The sequence below is a fragment of the Cinclus cinclus genome, chromosome 1 (genome assembly GCF_963662255.1).
Source record: "Cinclus cinclus chromosome 1, bCinCin1.1, whole genome shotgun sequence".
NCBI classification, from domain to species: domain Eukaryota; kingdom Metazoa; phylum Chordata; class Aves; order Passeriformes; family Cinclidae; genus Cinclus; species Cinclus cinclus.
This window is the reverse complement of record NC_085046.1, coordinates 105,561,929-105,581,070: the sequence shown is the minus strand read 5'-3', so window position 1 is coordinate 105,581,070 and position 19,142 is coordinate 105,561,929. Positions and strand designations below refer to the sequence as shown.

At 39.4% G+C, this 19,142-nt stretch overlaps 1 protein-coding gene across 3 annotated transcripts; it reads right to left on the bottom strand.

Moving 5' to 3' along the window:
- Positions 1 to 39: 39 nt before the first annotated feature.
- Positions 40 to 19,010, bottom strand: RMC1 (regulator of MON1-CCZ1). Of its 3 annotated transcripts, XM_062488519.1 has the most exons (20): positions 16,622 to 19,010; positions 13,936 to 14,012; positions 12,582 to 12,666; positions 12,165 to 12,221; positions 10,988 to 11,074; positions 9,677 to 9,817; positions 7,971 to 8,074; positions 7,404 to 7,493; positions 6,616 to 6,721; positions 5,186 to 5,297; positions 4,124 to 4,168; positions 3,656 to 3,709; positions 3,219 to 3,347; positions 2,804 to 2,910; positions 1,986 to 2,105; positions 1,727 to 1,804; positions 1,474 to 1,578; positions 1,320 to 1,388; positions 947 to 1,172; positions 40 to 217 (listed from the first exon to the last, which is right to left on the bottom strand). In XM_062488519.1, the coding sequence occupies exons 1-20, from the start codon at positions 16,841 to 16,843 to the stop codon at positions 138 to 140; spliced, it is 2,094 nt and encodes a 697-aa protein (XP_062344503.1). In that variant the 5' UTR covers positions 16,844 to 19,010; the 3' UTR covers positions 40 to 137. The 3 variants fall into 3 exon arrangements, with proteins under 3 accessions (XP_062344503.1, XP_062344512.1, XP_062344519.1); XM_062488528.1 differs by lacking the exon at positions 13,936 to 14,012 and having other exon boundaries at positions 16,622 to 16,756; XM_062488535.1 differs by lacking the exon at positions 40 to 217 and having other exon boundaries at positions 1,059 to 1,190.
- Between the last annotated feature and the right edge of the window lie 132 nt (positions 19,011 to 19,142).

The following is a 19,142-nucleotide window of genomic DNA, read 5'->3' as shown; positions in this document are numbered from 1 at the left end:
CATCACAAGTTGCAATATTTTTAGTACTATTTGCCAAAATGTCTTGTATATACTTTATTATAAAATAGCAATTTTGTAGTTCAAAAATCTACTTAAATGCAATAAATTAAGTTTATACATTTCAGTGGAAGAGTCTTTCAGAATGTTGTGGGTTTCATGAGAGCTTGTTCTCCAAAAACCTGTTTGAAGAAGGTGACATGTTCTTCACAGTGCTCACCTAAGGGAGACAAAATAAAAGTTCATGTTCACTTTACAACTCAGAAACTAAGAACCAAGACTGTGTAGTTTCACTTAGCTTTGTTTATTAGCACTAATTCTTATCTTTTAATGTGTTTGAGTATCAGAGTTGAACAAACAGAAAGCATTGGAATACTGAGGCCTTTCCAGGCCTGTGACTGGTATTCTCAATGTGAAGCAAATGTTTGATCTAGTTCATGTGTCTAACCAGCAGATTCACAGACATGAGAACCCTTTACTGTCAAGATACAAGAGCATGGGATGGGATTCTGTGCCTACAGCATGTCTGATGGTTACAAACATGTTGCTGGTGCATGCAGTTTGGCTTGGCTTCCAAAGAAAAAACTGTAGCATAAAACAGGCCTTGGATTTTTACAATTTGTGGAAATAGACAATTGAACTCAAAGGTTGCCCAGCCTGGTTGCTGACTTCATGAGAAACCACTAATTGGAGATAATGGCTCTGCTAAGCTAAGCAGTGAGAGCAAGTGCAAGTCAAACAAGTTCATCTGCAAGTTTGTTTAGCTCAGCTTCTTTATTCCAGGGTGCAGTAGACAAAGGCGTAAGACAAGTTAATTTGGAACTGTGCTTAAAGGTGAGTATAAAATATAGGCCAAAATGTGTCAAGAGCTTTATCATCTAATACAGACTCAATTGGATTGGAAGTGAAACAAGTCTTAGTTGTGTTTGCACAACTGCTTCTTGCTTACCTGGAGTGAAGCTGGGGTTTCCTCGTAACCGCTGGTTTCTTTGTTCAAAGAATCGGAATATGGTGTAGAAAAGCATCTCATCCTCTGCTTGTTTGGCTGCATCGAGGAATTTGCGGGCTGAAATGCTGTCGTGTCCTCCAATACCCCTGATGAATCTCAAGGCAGCCAAAACTTGGTGTTTGGACAACAGAACTTCCACTATTTCATCGTTTGCTGTGGAAAGTCTCTGTGAAGTCAATCATAGCTGTAAGACAATCCTTCTAATGCATGCAAGTGATTGATGCTAGTTAATGACTTCAAGCCTGGTCAGGGAAGCTGTTTGACCAGTCTAACAAACATGTGACATGGAGTTACTGGAGTCAGAAATGCTTACTTTTAACATGTCCAGTGAGAGCTGATGTGCAGGAGGGTAGATGCTTTCCAGGGACAGTAGCAGACAAGCCTAGGGCAAAAGTAGAAATAACCTTAAAATTCTGAAGACTTCCCACCTCCCTCACTAGCTTTCTGGAGCTACTTGTCTTACATACCAAGGGCTTCGAGTCACTGAGCACATGGTACTGGAGAAATTGATGGAGCATGTAGAACAAGTTGTGTTGAACAAGGGTTTTGATGACCAGCTCATACAAGTAGTGCTGTTAATATAGGAGGAAGACAATCAGAGATATGTTTCTATATGTATTTTAACAATCTAAAAGTCAATATTGTCTAGAACTTACACATATTACCAAGACTAGACTAAAACTGCGTGCAATTTCATGGAGTGGGGCATAAGTGATTTACCTGAACTGCAATCTGGAACTGGTTGAGAGAGCGAATGTATTCCATCAAGACAGCTATAGTGAACTTGTGAGGTGCTTCCTGGACAAAAAAGAAAGCATCAGGTGGAACTTGCATAGCTTCTCTGTTAATCCCATAAGAATAGGCATCAAAATACCCTAATCCTGACAAAGCTTCCTGCAGCCCATTTCAAGCCATCAACTTAAATTGGCTAATCTAAGACTGCAGCCAAATTAGCCCTTAGCCCTTAAAATTAACTTACCTTCTTCTCTGTAAAAACAGATAAAACATGTGTGTACATATCAGACTGGTCAATAACTGCTTGAGTGCGGACAGGACGTTTCAGGAGTGGGTTACTTCTACTTAAGCCTGTTTCTACCACCTAGGAGAAAAAAAGTATTTTAGAAGGAAAACTGTAGTTGTAGTACAGTTCCAAGTCAGACTTAGTTGAACAGACTCTTTTCTGTTTCAAACACAACTATAAACTTGTTAACAAGGAAATTCACATCTGTGGTCATGTTATATCAGAGGCATCTTGTTCAATGGGGCTTTCATATTACATTTAAAACTGCTTTTTAAAGTTATATAACTACAGCTGTTCTTGTATACCCCAAAGCCAGGAGATGAATCTAACTAACATCATTGACATAGGCCCTCAGGCTTTGAAGAGTTTTGAGTATATAACTGTTCTCTAAGTACAGAAGTAACTGAGATTTATCAGGGCAGCTTGTTATGCCATGATACAGTATGCAGTGAAATCAGTTCTTTGGGAACCAAGGTAGTAGTTATTGATTCAGAGTTGCTTTCTCAGCTTCTACCTTCTCTCTGTTTACAAGTACTAGGGTATGTTAACTCATCACTTGATATGAGCTATGCAGCACCTGCCACACGAGTGTCAAGTGGGGGGTCTTAATGCATTTTCCACAGTAAACTTGTACTTCTGAGCCTGAGGTAGTAAGGACCTTTTGGGCTAAGCCCAAATTTCCTAAGTAGAAAGGAGCATGCCTTCACCTTAATGCCACCTGAAAAGCAAATAGCATTGTCCTGTCTCTGTAAGCTGCTCTAGCTAACATGGTTTACCATCGTATAGCTTTGCTCAGCTTCCAAGTACTTCTTATATTCATGATTCAGCTTGTCAAAAACAGTTGCAATCACAGACAGTGATCCTCTTGCTGGCTCACTGAGCACTGAAAGATAAAGAGAAGCAACTATGAGGAGAAATAACCAGCTGCCTGAATGTTGCCTTTTTAAAAAGGTGATCTCTATTCTCTACCTAATTTTTAAGAAACACTTTCAATCATGCCAGGTGCATTTGAATTGAAGTGGGGGGGAAAGTTGAATTTTTCATGCTGTTAAATTCCTTCAGAATAGTGATTGAGGGTAGTTGAGGCAAATGACATCCTAAGGACTAAGGCAGCTTCAGAAGTCATCTCAAATCTAAGAACAGCTAAGCTAACTTGGGTGAATATTTATGAATAAGAGATACTGAACTTACTTTGAGAGCATACAGACAGGATAACCATTTTGCATTCTTTTCTTTGGAGAAGGAAATCCATTAGTTTTCCTTTATCTAGCAAGAGGTTAACTACAGGTTCAAGTTTCACCTGAAGACTCCAGAGGTAACCTTGATTTGAAGGAGTAAAGAAAGTGAATTGCCTTGTACAGAACAGCCTAGACATACACCTTTTCCACCCTTAAATGAAAACACATGGAAATTGTTTATTTGTCTTTCTAAGCCTGTATTTTAAAGCAGCATTACCCTTGAAAAGTTGTAGTAGAGATCGTTAATCCTGTTATCACTACCACTAGCAATCAACTCAGCAGATGTACCTAGTAAGGTACACTTTCAGTTTTAACCTGCTTTGTGCACTGAAAGTGTAAATTACCCATCCTGATATTGAATATTGTAGAGTCCAAGAGCTCACCGCTTACCTTCACTTGCACTGATGATAATATCAGGTTGAAAGACAATCCACGAAGAAGAATCTAAATGTTAAGGTTTTAACATCTATATTAACATCGGTGCTAACTGTTTCTGCTGAATTTACATTACTGTAGAGAAGCAGATCCCATTAACATACTTTCCTTTACTGTCATTTCTACTTCTGAGGTTTTGAACCATATTCTTGGAACGGTATCTTCAATTTCATGGTGTACCTATTCAATAACTTCATACACATCTCAAATAAACAGGAAATGTGGTATTATACTAAACTTCAGTATTTATAACTCTGCGAAAGCATTATGAGGCTATTATGAAGCATATTATTTTGCCTTGAAGTACACCTGCATGATCAGCTAAAACTGATCTGTTAAGGAGTTAGTGTAACAAATGCTACCTTCATCCCTTCTTGATACATAGAATGAGGTTCTTACTTTTTGAGAGGATTTAAAGGATACAGAGTTTACATGGAACGGGAGCCTGACTTGTCACAGAAGCTGGGCCTGCAGAAAAAAAAAATATATCAGGTGAAGTACAGTAGTAGTCTGGCAGCTCTGCTATACCAAGTATTTTATACTGAAAAGGTAAGTATAGATTATAACACACTAGCATGCAGTCAAAAAGAAAGATCCATTTGCGTTGCCAGATCTACAAGGAAAATCTGACACTGAGGAGGCAAACAAATAATTCAAAACATGATTGTTTTGCAGACAAGTGAAATAATGCATGCAGAAATATTCTAGCTCTAGTAATGTAATTCTAAATACACAGATTCCATTTGCTGTATTTAAATGTATACTCTTTAAAAGGAAGAGTGGTTTGTACATTCAGATCCTAACCTTTGTTTAATACAAATCTCCATCTGCAGATTTATCATACTTGGTATCAGATATTAGAGATTTTAATTTGCAATCTTTTTGTATAGAAGCATCTTTCTCTTCTACAAAGAAAACCTCATTGCTTTATCACTTGCTAGTGAAACTATGCTCAGGCTATTTCTATACTCCCAGCTTGGGGGTAACAACCTGTCACATTTCTAGAACTGAGAACAGAAAGGTAATCCAAGAAGAATCTAAGCATTTAAGTCCTAACACTGATTGTAGCATTACTTCTAAACTGGTACCAAACTTGATTCTCAGCTTGTATTGTCTTTCAGCCTCTAACTTTGTAAGTCACACAGTCCTGACTTAAGCCAGAAAAGCATAAAGTGCTTTTGAGTACCCACAAGCTTTGAGAGCCATGGTCAAAAAACTCCCTGAACCAAACACTTTTCAAGTGTAAAAGGAAAGTACTATAGGAAGCATGCACCTTAAACAGCAGCTCTTCTGTAGTTGGCACACATTTGGAACACCAACTTCTGCTCAATTGCTTCTTACCTTCTTCCTTCCTCACCCTCTCAAACATGTATAATTGAAGTGTTAGTAACCAGCCTCCTATAACCTGAAGCACTCCTGTAGGTGAGCTGTTACATTTAAGCACTCTTGCTAAGTGTTAGGTTACTCATTATATAGTGCTTCTACCTGCTACAGGTATTTGATAGGGTTGTATTGATCGAGGTGGAAGTACAAACTGATGGATGGTTGTGGACCCATCAAATTCTCCTTTTAGCTTGATGTCAAAGATAACTGAAGTCTGCAATTAAAAAGAAGAAGTTAGTATTGACGAATGTGAATCACCACCCATTTACATGCATTCAGTCTGCTTTTCACATTTCCATCTTGTATTCTCTGTTAGAATCACAGAATGGTTGGGGTTGGAAGGGATGTACTGGGGTTGATAACATTTTTCACTGATCATGCTGCTCAAGGCTCCATTCAACCTGGCACTGAATCCTTTGAGCAATGGGGCATCCTGTTCCAGGGTCTCACCACCCTCACTGTAAAAAGCTGCATCCCTTGCATGCCACCTAAATCTATCTCCCTTTGGTCTAACACCACTGCCCCTAGAACTGTCACTACATGCCCTAGAAAAAGGTCCCTCTCAGTCTTTCTTGCGCAACACGTGACTTTGACACTGTACAGTTAAGGACGCTAGAAACTCCAAGGAAAACTGTCTATCTTCCTCTGCTATCTTCATACTTCTACCAGTCTTGTTCAACTCAAGCCACTAACATTTCTACCCAATATGGACTACCAGGGAAAGCAGCTTTGCTTTCAGTGCCAGTGAAACTTCAATTACTGATGTCTCCCAAAAGCAAAGTAAGAAATGTTTTCTGGGTTTCTACAGTCATGTTTATAGCTTGACCAAAACACTGGGGAGGAAGTGTTCTGGGTTAAATGCTAATGTGTAGAATTAACATGAAATACAACTGAAACATCAACTAATCTTCCTAAGGAGGCAACTGCCCCAGTTCTTGAAGTTGTTCAAGAGAAGATAATTCTAGAAGTCCAAGCCTTTTCCCAAGTTAAGAGCAAAGTACTACTTTAGCTTAACCACTGACCAAGCCTTGCTGCTGGGACTACAGACAAGAAGTTTTACCTGTGCTACCAGATGCACAGGAAGTTTTGTGTTCATACAGGTTTTTAGAAAGCCAGGCCTTCAGACTAAAGGAGGGCAAGTTTGTGTTACAGAAACATTATCATTCAAATGTTTGTGATATGAGGTTTCCCAGGATTAATAATTTAGTATCCAATTTAACTCTACCTCTTTGTATAATGCCTTAAAAGCCTACACAGTGCAGCAGCAAAGCATCATAAGAAACTGACAAGAAGCAAAAACAGTGTAATAAAAAAGCAGGCATTACCAGCAGCCCTGATTATACATTAGCCCATTAAGATAAAAGGATAAATTCGAATCTCTTACAGTGTTATGGTTTTGTTCCTGCAAATACACTCGCTTTTGGCCAAGCTAAGACCAAAGAAAAATAATTTCTAAATTAAATTATTAAGTTACTAAAACCTGCCCGTGACTTCTCAAAGTTATGGCACAGCACAATATAAATAAATCAGACCTCAGTATCCTGATGATGGACTACCACCAAGTTATCCACTACATTCAGTGCAAACTTCCCAGTTCTGTTCAGCTTTAAAATATGTGTCTTCTTACAGGAGCCCTCTCTATAGAAACAAAGAGAAATGAGAACTGGTCAACAACCCCGTTTAGACTCTAAAATATGTCTTTTTGTCCTGGTTTTGCTGAGACTCAGTTTATTTTCTTCCTAAGAACTGGTACAGTGCTGTATTTTGATTTAATATTTTTGGATTATGGATTTGGCTATTTGAAAATAACACTGATAAGACACTGATGTTTTAGTTGTTGCTAAACAGTGCTTACTCTAAGTCAAGGACTTTTGTGTTTCCCATACTCTTCCAGTGAGCAGGTGTTCAAGAAGCTGGGAGGGAGCAGGGCCAGGACAGCAGACCTGGCCAGATGAACTGGGATATCCCATATCCTAGGACATTGTGCTTGGTGTATAACGTGGGGGGAAGTTGGCCAGGAGGCACAGACCAATGCTTGGCACAGACTGGGTGGTGAGCAATTGCTGCTATGTCACTTGCTTTTCATTGGTTTTATTCCCATCTCCACATGCTTTTCATTCCTACTACTAGTTTTTACTTTATTTAATTTATTAAACTGTTCTTATCTCAACCTGTGAATTTTACCTTTTTCTGATTCTCCTGCCCCTCCCATCAGGGGTCTGGGGGAGCAGCTGGTGGTACTTAGTTGCCAGCTGGGGTTAAACCACAACACTGACACAGATGTGAACTGCAACTAAGCAGATCTTCATTCTGCTCTTACCTGGGTAAGTGATAGAGCACTACTTCTGCTCCTGTGCTGTTGGAAGTCCTTGAGTGATGCCTCAAATAGAGAACATAAAGCTGCCCATATCTAACAAGACAACAGGATCAAAGGATTATTTTCAATTAAGAGCTCTACTAGTCTCTTAGAGTCAAACACTTCATCCTAAAATAAGAGATGAGATGACCTAAATCAGGTAATCATTTAACTAAAAGTGAAAGATTAAACAGTACTTGATAAATCATAACGTATGGCCTATGCTCATGCAAGTTAGGCATCTGTGAACTATTCCTCTATCAAAATATCAATTAAAAACTGAAACATTCTCCACACTCCTGTGGTAATCCAGAACAATTTCATGTAAGACTTCTCCATTTGCTTTCCCTCCCCACCTTGTCCCAAGAGAGTTGTTTATATGCTTTTTTCAAGGCAGTAACTAGAGAGCTTTAAAGCAATAGCACTGCTAAAACAAGAAACAAGTGCAGCCAGTGCAATGTCCTTGTCTTCTCCCAGCATTCCCAAACTGTCCCACCTTCCCAAGAAAGACCTGATGTGTGAGATACGTACATTGTAGCCATAGCAATATCTCTTTCAGAAAGGCTGAGCTTGGATGACTTGGGTGCTGCAGGTAACTCAATTTCAAATTTTGATAGTTTTGACATGGTCCCACTCTGTTAACAGCAAAAGGAGAACTGTCACGACCTGAACCAGAAAAGGACGAGCCGCCCTTGCCCAAACGCTGTATCACCAGCGCCTCCACGAGGCGAAGGGCAGTCATAGTCCAAAAGAAAGGGCTCTGTGCTTGCTTTGCTAAAAAACTCCCAAGTGATTCTTAACACACACTTCCGTAACTTAAGAAGCTTTATCGTCTCGGTTTTATGACTTCAGCTACAAAAATTTTTATATTTTAATTCAGTCAAGACAAATTTGTATGTAAATCCCATGTACAATTGGTCTGGAGATCTCAAACAGCAGTTCTCTTAACTTACTTTCCCTCTTCCAGGAAAGTGTATGCTCCAGCTCTTAAATAACTGCTTCCTGGGAGGGAAAAAATATCACTACCTCCTTCCAGTCACAGTCTCCTTTAGTTCCTGCCTTTTACTTAGAGCATGTCCCTTCTCCTGCCCAAGGCTTCCACTCTCCTCTTCCTCTTTTCTATGGAATTTATATTTAAGCAAGTTTTCACAGTTTCCAAAGCTTCTACTGAAATTCACTTCCTATTTTTACTGATTCATTCTTGAGTATGAAGTGTGAATACTACAGAACTATTTCCTTTGCTAGGTCTCAGTTTTCAAGTATTACTTTAGTACAAGACCTTTTTCAGGAGATCTTTAAGTATTACCTTCTGAACACAAGATAAAAATTATTTGGCTTCAAGCTACAACTTGACACAAAATGTGAAGGAGGGGGAACCATAATGTAAGTTGTTAAAAAGAAAACTGTGAAAGGCTAGAAGGTTCCTCCCAGCCACCTAAGGGAACATCATGTCAGGATACACGACAGACCCTACAAAAGATTAACACAAACCAGGAAACCCATGTGACAAAGATACTTCTTAACCTCTTCCCTTAAACTGACACAGAAATCTTCCTAATCCATTGAGAGGAGCAAGAGAAATGCTGTAGCTCTTTTCCTCATTTTTAAAATCACCCAACTGTATTATTAACTCAAAATAGATTCTACTTTTCACAACACACTTTTTCCAAGATAAAAATATTTTCCCAGTAAGTGTTGCCCACAGGGAAGAACACCAAAACAATTAACTACAGTAGACAAAGCCCTCTCTGGCTTGGAACAACAGTTGTTTCTCAAGTGTTACCTTTTTTCTTTATCTCTTTTTCATACAGTCATATTTGGAAGGTTATAATTATAATCACAAGAGAAAGGCCCTTAATTTTTCTTTATCATACTACAGAGAGCAAATGTTCATATTAAAACAAAAATACCAATTCAAGTGAAAAAAATTCTTTAAAGACATTTAAGTTGTAAAATATTTAGTCACCACCAATTTTATTTTTTTTCCTTTCTCAAGGTCATCTATCCAGCCTTCTTTGGACATACATCTTTCCAAAGAGCATGCAAGAAAGAGTAAATTACCTAATTTCAATAAATTACCTAATTATCACCTAGGAGCAACCTTATATATCTGCTTATTGTCATACAAGGATGTGAACATATGCACTTCTTGGAAGAAATTCAAGCAATGGAATATTTGGATGAGGAAGCAGTTTAGGAAAAAATGAAAATGACAAGTTTGGAACATATCCCTTTACCTTGAAATAGAATGGCTGCAGGACATTGCCAAGGACAGTGGTTGAAAGAAGGATAACAGAGCTCTCTGGACAATACATGTACCAATTGACATTAATACTCTGATTCTTCAGAAGCTTTAAACTTCGTTTCTCTGGCAATACCTGCAAACACAAAATATTAGCATTCTATTACCATCAGTATTCCAACAGCATAAATGGTAATGCACAGGAGCAAGGAATGTTAAGCAAGAAACATTTAAGTGTAAAGACATTTACTGTGCTAGAATTAAAAATCAGAAACCTGACAATTACAGCTCAGGTCCCACTTTACTGTAACTAAGGAAATAATATACATCAAATCCTAATGAGCTCAAAAGTGCTGTGTTTTCCCACTCATCCAGATCTAAGTTCTGTGCACAGTGGAGAAAACACCTAGCTTGATACAACTAGTGAAGTTTTATTAAAAAGTTCTTCTTACAATATTCTTGCTGCCCCAGCTTCCTTAATCTTTTATGTCTTGAGAACTAAGTATATAAATAAATTATATTCATTTCAAGGGCTTAAATATCCTCTCTTTAAAAAGACACTTTTTTGATTTAGTCCTTTTACCTGCAGGGCTGACATTCATAATCCTTTCAGATGCTAGAGATATATATATATATTCCCCCTCAATCAGCAGGAAAAAAATGCTGCTTTCTCAGTTACATTCCTTAGTACTAATCATTAATAACAGTAATTATAAGAAACATCGTGTCTTAGCACCAGGACTGAAACTATCAGGTAGCATACCTTTTTTTTTTTTTTAAACATCCCTCATCATGAATGTTAGAAAGGGTTATTTATTCATCTGACATCTTTAAAAACACATGCAAAGGAAATTATACATTACACAGAGGAACTCAATTACATCACCACAGGAGAAAGCTGCAAGTTGCAGAAGGCTACTAGCTAGTCAATTATTAGTTCTTTGCCACCTTTTAAACATTTACACATCATCCCCAAAGCTGATTTGTTTACATAAAGTGGTATTTCATATTAAATACTCATTTCCATACAAGACAAGAGTATCTCTTAATCTAGAGTTCCCAAGGCTTAGTTGAGTACTCCTTCATGTAAGGTCTCAAAACCTGTAAATGATAAATTTGCCCTGCCCTAAAAATGCCTTCTGCTTTAAAAAATTTTAAAATTGTAGTCTGCAAACCAAATGGCAGAAATTGGTTATTTTCCAGTACACTTTCTCAGTTACAGAGACATGAAAAGAATTCAAATATGCTGTTACAAATTTACATTTTCAAATCTCTAAGCATGTCCTAGAGAAGTTATTTGTATTACCTGGTAGAATTCAATTCCTTGATCTGTGATGAAAACAATTTCTGTAGAACTGGTCCAGCAGAATCCTAGAATATTGGCATTCTTGGTCTGTTAACAAACAAGCAAACAAACACTTTTACTTGGAAAAATTAACTTTCAGGTAAGCTAATATTACTAAATGAAGAACACACTAAATGAGACCAAAGGCAATTTAGCTATCCAATCTCTGGAGTTAATACTTTTGGCCAACCAGACACCCAGCATATATTAGCCACTTTTATAAAGCATTCCCAAACTACGTATGAACACAATTTCTGCATGACCTGGATTTTTGGCAGCATGTAAGATGTACAAGTGTATTATACAATCAGATTTTATTTTCACCCTAGATAAAACGAAATTCCTCTGCTTCAAACTCTACTGTCAATTCAACCAGTTCCTGACATGAAAAGCAGGAAGAGATGTTGAGAGAAACTAAAAATGAAGTGGAAAAATTTGCCATGCCTTCACTCAGAATCTGCTACTATTACTCTCAGAAGTTTCACTACCATAAGGGTTTTGCTAGAATGACTTAACCTAAACTCATAATCCTAATTAATGAAGCAGACAATGTTTCATCTTTAAAGATTACAGGGATAAAAGGATCTGTGCAAAACAGACGTACAAAAATTTACTTTAGCATTCTATTACTCAAAAATGTAATTTGTTTTAGTTAAAAGTTGGAAAACACCAAACAATGACAATGGTACTTGTTTCTGGTAAATAATCATCAAAAATTAGAAGGATTACTAAAAAATAGCAAACATAATATGAAAACTAGTAATAGCTTACCATTACTGTTTAGGGACATTAGGAAAAGAACATCCACATTAACAGATCTGGCACTAATATAATCACTGTTCAGTGCTTCTGTATCATCAGCATTTTGTCACTTCTCTTTACCAAACCTTGACATTTGTTGCCCCCACAGCATTTCTGCTTCCTCTAGGAAACAACTACATTCACAAGACAGGGAATATTTTTCTGGTATTGTTAACACCTGTTTGTTCACTCAATTTCAACAGACAGTAGTGCCTACATATCTCATTTCCTTGATGCTAGTGTTTTGAAAGGTACCCTAATTAGCTCTCTTGTAGTCACTGGCCTAACTAACACCACAGTTTCACTTAAGAATATAAGCTTGGGACATTTAACTCACCTTACATTCCTGTGTATATTCAAGCTGAGGGCTATCTGGAATAAAATTCAAAAAATCCTGCGAAAACACCCATCAAATGTATTAGCAATTATGAAGCACAGACAAGATACATACATGGATACCAAAGAATAGATACTAGTTGATCAAAATGTTTTGGATGCAATATATATACAGAAGAAAAACTTATGTTCCACCTCACCTTTGCCAGAGTTTGTTCTCCCTTACACTTTTTCTTTAAATGATGATGCTAGCAAGACAAACAATGCTTCCTGAGCAGCCTCTCAGGATGATGGAGAAATTTTCACTATAGCTGTTGTTAGCCAACAGACTTCTTGAATATTTGCCTCAAAGAATTCTACTCTGGAAGTAGAGGAATTCCAACTTCAATTCCCTAGCTAGAAGGTATAGGTTTCTTACCACACTCTTCAAAGTTCTCTGCACAGCCAGGATCTTATTCCCCAAGGAAAATTTGATGCACTTCACTTCTCCTTTGTCCTCCATTCTATACAGAAAGAAACAGAAGTTATGGAAATATAATCTAAAACAGTTTCTCAAAGAATATAACATAAAAAAAGACAATGACAGAGAAAAAAATGTGTAACGCAAGTGTTTTTCAATACAGATTATTACTCTTGCTTGACTAATATATTCAAAACCCAGACTGACAGAAAATGGCAGCTCGCTCTTCAGAAGTCCTGAACCCATCAATTACAGAATCATGGCTAAGGTCACACAGATTAGCACCTGAAGTCACTGCAAATGCTCAGCTCTGTTGGCCTGTGATGTGGAACTGGAAGACCTGTGGACTATCCAAACCTGCATCCTCAGTTCTGTGACACCAGCACCCTGCAATCTGCTCTGTTACTTCTAGAACCACTTACTGCTAGTTAACACAAGCCCCCTTGCCTTCCCACTAGGACAAAGCCTCTGGAAGAAGATGTTAAAAGGAGAGTGAGGCTGTTTTCACACCATTAAAATAAATAAAAAAGTATTCTTACCAAACAAGCATCAATTGGCATGAATAAGGTACATAGTTCCTCCAGCATATGTTATTAAGTCAGGCCAAAGAGAGAGACAGTCAAGTATGAAAACAGTGGAACATCATCAAGTTTACTAAGTATTTTCAGCTCCTTCAGGATTGACAAGTGCAATCAAATAAAAAAGTAAAACAAACCCAGCAGCTTTCAGGACAGGCCCTATGCAATATCCAAGAGATCACAGTAAACGCATCTTGATTACAAATTGCTTCATCCATATTTGGATTGATATGGAATAAAGTAATACTTCCTTACATAGGCACAGCAGAGTACAAAGAGACATCTCTCTTAAAAGAGATGTATATAAAATAGTTTACTGTTGTCAAATTTTGAAAAATTGGAAGACACAGAAGAAGTCAGTTCAGATGAAACAAGCAACAGAACATGAGTAACCTATATCTAGGTTTGGACATAGTGCTTGAATCACGGACATCACTTACTAAACTGTATCCTTGGATAAGTCATTGCTGCTGTAGGAATCACTCTCTCATATGTATAGCACATTTTAATAAATGACTGTTGTTTTAAAAAAAGAAGCCATGACTAATTACTTTTTCCCCCAGAAGACCATAGGGAGGAAAAAGCATACCCTCTTAATTGCAAGATTATATCTAAGAACAAATCAAAATATGATTACAACTACTTGTATGTTTTACGCCTGAATTACACTGGATCAGGACTAAGCATGTAATTTGAAGACTGCATCATTCTATTCCAAGATAAAGGTGTCTTACCTGAAGGAAATGGGATTTCTATCCTCTAAACCCTTAACAACAACTCCTGTAGCTCCACCAGATCGAACAGCAAAAACCTACAAAAAACGTTTTGAACATATATTCAACTCTGTTTCAAAATCATAACCTTCACCTGCTTCCTCTATTATAAACCACACCATTTATTTTTTTTTTACTGGATACGATTTTTGTTCTTCTGAAGATGTGCCAGCTCACCCTGAGGGAATCTGAAGTTCCAAATTTACTTAGAGTTGTGAGATTGCAGGGTACTGCAACATTCTTGTAGGCATATTCTGAACTACTGGGCAACTTAAATCGGTAAAAATCTTTATAAGCCTTTATCTTGTTTTTGTTTCTTTCATGTTTTCCTTAGTCATGTACTAGCAAAAGTATCTAAGACATCAGGGCATTGCTAAAAACAAAAAGGAACTCAGCTTGGGGATTGGGAAGAGGTGTAACTCAATGACCCAGAAGCTTGATCCTGTCAGAACATGTTATTAAATAGGAATAGTTTAAGAGTAACCTGTAAAATTTTCATGTACCTGAGGAGTTTCAGCCAACATGCCCTAGCAACTGAGAATTCCTTTAGCCCAACTTCACATATACATGTACAAAACCTGCTAAAGACATGACACGTATCGAGCTGGAATAAGATAATAAAAAAAAACCAAACCAAACCAAAAAAAGTCATGCTGTTACAAGCTTTACCTAGCCTGGGAAAAGAAAGTCAGGCAAATGACTTATTGGTACTTGTATGTGCAGCAGCACAGAACACATATCAGGGCTCAGGGTGACAGGGACATTGTTCTGTAATATCAGACATGCTGCCAGTCTGCTATGCTCAGGCAGGAAATACAAATGTCAAGATTATGAATTGCAAGCAAGTCTACAGCCTTACCAGGATGATAAATACTTAATTCAGCTATTTTTAGTATTATGGAAATAGAAAATGAAGGCAACACTCTCTTAATCTCTGCAAGATGAGAAGATGGCACAGCCTGGTGTCTCACATGGGAAACTGTCATTGAAATGCTGGTTACAAATGATTCAGAGACACACACTGGAAATGAAACCGTTTTAGATGACAAGAAAACACAGATCTAAATTTACACTGGAAAATACAAGTATCTCAAGTGAGCTCTCAACAACCAGTTTCTATATAGTTACATCACATCCACACTATGATACAGTGTCTCCTGACAGCATACTTCAACTGGCTCTCAAAGATAATGGTTTATAAGAAGAAATATCTGGAAAATGGCCCAGTGGAAAAGGACCTGGAGATGCTGGATGACAGCAGCTGAACAAGAGCCAGCATGTGCCCTGGTAGCCAAGAAACCAATGGCATCCTGGCCTGTACCATCAACAGTGTGACCAGCAGGACCAGGGCAGTGATTGTCTCCTTTTACTTGGCACTGCTGAGGCCACACCTTGAGTGCTGTGTCCAGTTCTGGGCCCCTCAGTTCAGGAAGGACATTCAGGGGCTGGAGCATGTCCAGAGGAGGGCAACAGAGCTGGGGAAGGGTGTGGTGCACAAGTCCTGCAAGAAGTGGGAGCAGGGTTTGTTCAGCCTGGAGAAAAGGAGGCTCAGGGGTGACCTTATTGCTCCCTACAACTCTCTGAAAGAAGGCTGTAGGGAGGTGGGGGGGTGGCCTCTTCTCCTGGAAACCAGTGATAGAACCAGAAGACATCACCTTAAATTGTGCAAGGGGGTCATTAGGAAGAATTTCTTCCCTGAAAGAGTGATTAGACACTGAAATAGACTGCCCAGGGAGGTTCTGGAGGTGTTTAAGCAAAGACTGGATGTGGCAGTCAGTGCCATGGTCTGGTTGACAAGATGGTGTTCGGTGAAAGGTGGGACTCAACGATCTCAGAGACCATTTCCAACATAAATGATTCTGTAATCATTCTGAACAGAGTGCAACAGCAAGTAACACAACCCCAGAAATAGTGCTCCCTCTCCAAACATGCCACTGATCATGTCCACGCATGGGGCAAAGTATGCCAGCTATATGGGGAAGACAGCTTGAAGGTTCTGACTCCATGAATGCCAAGGTCACAGAACAGCTAAAGGAATTAGACAGTGGAATGTACCCACATCTGTATAAGCCTCATGACAGCCTGAGGATCTTTTAGCTATACTAAGCTGAACTCCCAGGAGCTCATACAGAAATTAAGGAGAACCTGCTTAAAAGCACTAAAGCCAAGAAATGGCCATTTGTGTCTGTGTCACAAGGAAAGCTGTAATTATTCATTTTTTAAATTAAAATAATGAATTTCAGGAATTGAAAGAGGTGTGAAAAGTTCAAGGAAATTAAGCTAACAGCAAAGTGACAGTTTGCCAGTTGTGCGGGGACATTTGGAACAGAAAGGAAAAGTGCTGACTCCGACGAGTTCCAGAAAGACCTTACGGCAGTGAGAGTAAGGCAGGTGAAACCCAACCTAATAAATCGGTAAAGGGGGGGGGGGGGGGAGGCGGGGGGAATATATCGCCTCTAGCACGATGACAGGTCCTTAAGGGGAACAACCGAGCTCATGCCCGGCAGCCGAGGGATGGGAGGAAACCAAAGCCGGGCAGGGAACCAAAGCCAAGCCGGCGAGCAGCAGCGGCGGGCCGGGCCGAGCTCACAGGCCCAGCCCCGCAGCCCCGGCCCTCGGCAGAGCGGGCGGGCCCCGCCGCCCCCACCTGCTTGTTGGCCTCGTCGAAGAACACGCAGTTCACGGCGTTCGCCTTCTCGAAGTGCACGGGCCGCGCGCACAGCGCCAGGTAGCAGCCGCCGCCCTCCGCGCCGCCCCTTGCTCGCCCCTCGCCTTCTTCTTCTCTTCCTCCTCCTCCTCCTGCCGCCGCTGCTCCCGGCGCCTCATCCTCGGGCGGCCCCGGCGGCTCGCGGCCCATGACGGCGGCCATTGCCGACCCCCGGCTCCCGGCGGCCGCTTCCTGTTTACACTCCCCTCGCGCGTGACGCGGGGCGCTCCCGCCTTAAAGGAGCCGCGGCCCGGCAGAGGCACCTGGGACGGCTGGAAAGGGGCGCCAGGGAGAGGCCGGGAGTAGGGATGTGCCCGGCGGCTCTCCGCACCCCTCTAGGGGAGGTGTCAGTGAGCTTAACGCGTGGGAACAGAAGCCTGGGAAGCTGAAAAACCTGCTTCGGGGAAGGCGTGAATGCTGGCGAGGCGGTCAAAAAGAAACGCGTGGAACGAGTGTGGAGTTACAGTGTGGGCCGCGCTGCGAATATTCAGCACGGCACGTATTAGAGGGGGGGAAATAAAGGAATGAAGATGCCAGGGTAAGCCCTGACTCTAACCCTTGGCACTTACCAGAGCACCGCTCCAGCTGGGAGGATTTATTCTGTTCTAAAAGTAAAGCTAGTGAATTTCAAAATCAAAAAACAAGTGTGGAGGCTGCAGCAGCTGGATAGGGCTTTGGGCCCAATCTTCTATAGTGATTTTAAAACCAACGAACCAACCAACTAAAAACAAACCCAAAACTTTTGTGTGGGATAAAAAAAAAAAAAAAAAAGAAAAAAGGAAACAACTGCTTCCCAGATCTTCCTTTATTTGTCCACAATTACTGCATCATCACTGTCACTTTTGATCTTGCTCCTTGGCAGGAAACGGCTTTTTAGTGGCTTGTTGTAAAATAGTTCAGAAAAAAATATTAACAAAGCATTGTCAAAGTCTGGCTTGCTCCTCAGCATTTATGCCGAGCATACAGTCTAGCTGGGACAACAAAACAGAAATGATATTTTTTTTGTTGATGCACTGAAAATGCCTTAGCTCGCTAGCTGTAAGCCCTACATTATGATCTAAACATTGTGTGAGAATATCAATTATGCATTTGCTTATTGGTATAGAAAGGAAAATTTAAAAGGGGGGGGAAAGACTTAGATCATAACAATTTTTAAAAATTCAGATTAAAACAGTAGCACAGTTTAGTATGGGAGAAATAGAAATTTAAGTACTTGGTACTAACAAATACTATGCAAACACCTGTTGGATGACTTGTGACCCAGTTAGTCCACCTGCAGGAATATCACATCAGACCAGAGATACTAAAGTCACAATTAAGAATTACAACAAGCTGTTTGTTCAGCAGAACCCTCCTGCACCATCAAACAATTCTGTTAACTCGAGATGACAAGTATATCCAAAGCATTTAAATTACCTTAAAGTTTATAATTATTTTATGTAGTAACAAAATGTACTGCTTGTTAGCCAGAAGTTTAGTTAACCAAGGATGAAAATTTAAGAAATTCTACTGACATTTACCCTTCGCCTACTTCTCTAAAAAACAGTATGGACTTCCTACATTTGCAATAGAAACTGAGGTATCTTTGAGAGGAAATAAGCAGATGAGTCAATAAAAAAAACCGCAACTTGAAGTTCGTCAGATAGAAATAAATCTTAATTTCAAAACTAAGATTCTATTTGCCCAATAATAATCGTGAACAACGTTTTATTTCAGAGGAGTCCAGGAAAATGCTTCTTCTGGTTTTAACTACTTGAAAACATGCCCAGGTGTCTTAAAATCTCAAAGCAAAGTCCTGAGCCAGTTTTACTGCTAGAATCGAAAATGTATTAATGTATAAAATATATTGCATAGTATAGAATATATCATATATTTGGGCCCAGGAGCTTTAAATTAGACCCAAGGGAAATCGCTTCATTTATTTGGGGTGCGTTTGGTTTTTTTAAGCCTGTGCTAGACAGATTTTAGCAAGAAATTAAAAATGACAGTAACAACCTGCGGCTTTGGTCCCAGCACAGAGATACAAGCAGAGGCCTATTTCAACTAGTACCTCAAAAAAAAAAAAAAAAACCACCCTCCCCTCACTTCCTGTTATTTCTGCCTTGTGTTCACTTGAAGCAAACAGCTGTAGCAACCAGAATCTTCCTTCTAACAAGAATCTTTTAAGGTATTAGCAACTGTTCTGAGATTTTTCTCCCCCTAAGAAATGTTAAGAATACTATAACTAGATATAAGCCAAGAATAGGACTATGCTGTTTTGTGTTTTTTTCTTTTTTTTTTTTTTTTTTTAAAGCCTTCTCTGAAGGAGAGCTTGGACAACAGCAGCTTGTAGTCCTAATGAAGAGGTTAGCACTTCCCTTGCAGTACCTAGTCTGTTCTTCCCCTGATACCAATATTTTGGGAAACTGTTTCACAGTTTGGAACAGACTTAAGTATCAGAGACTTAAGTAACAGAGAAACT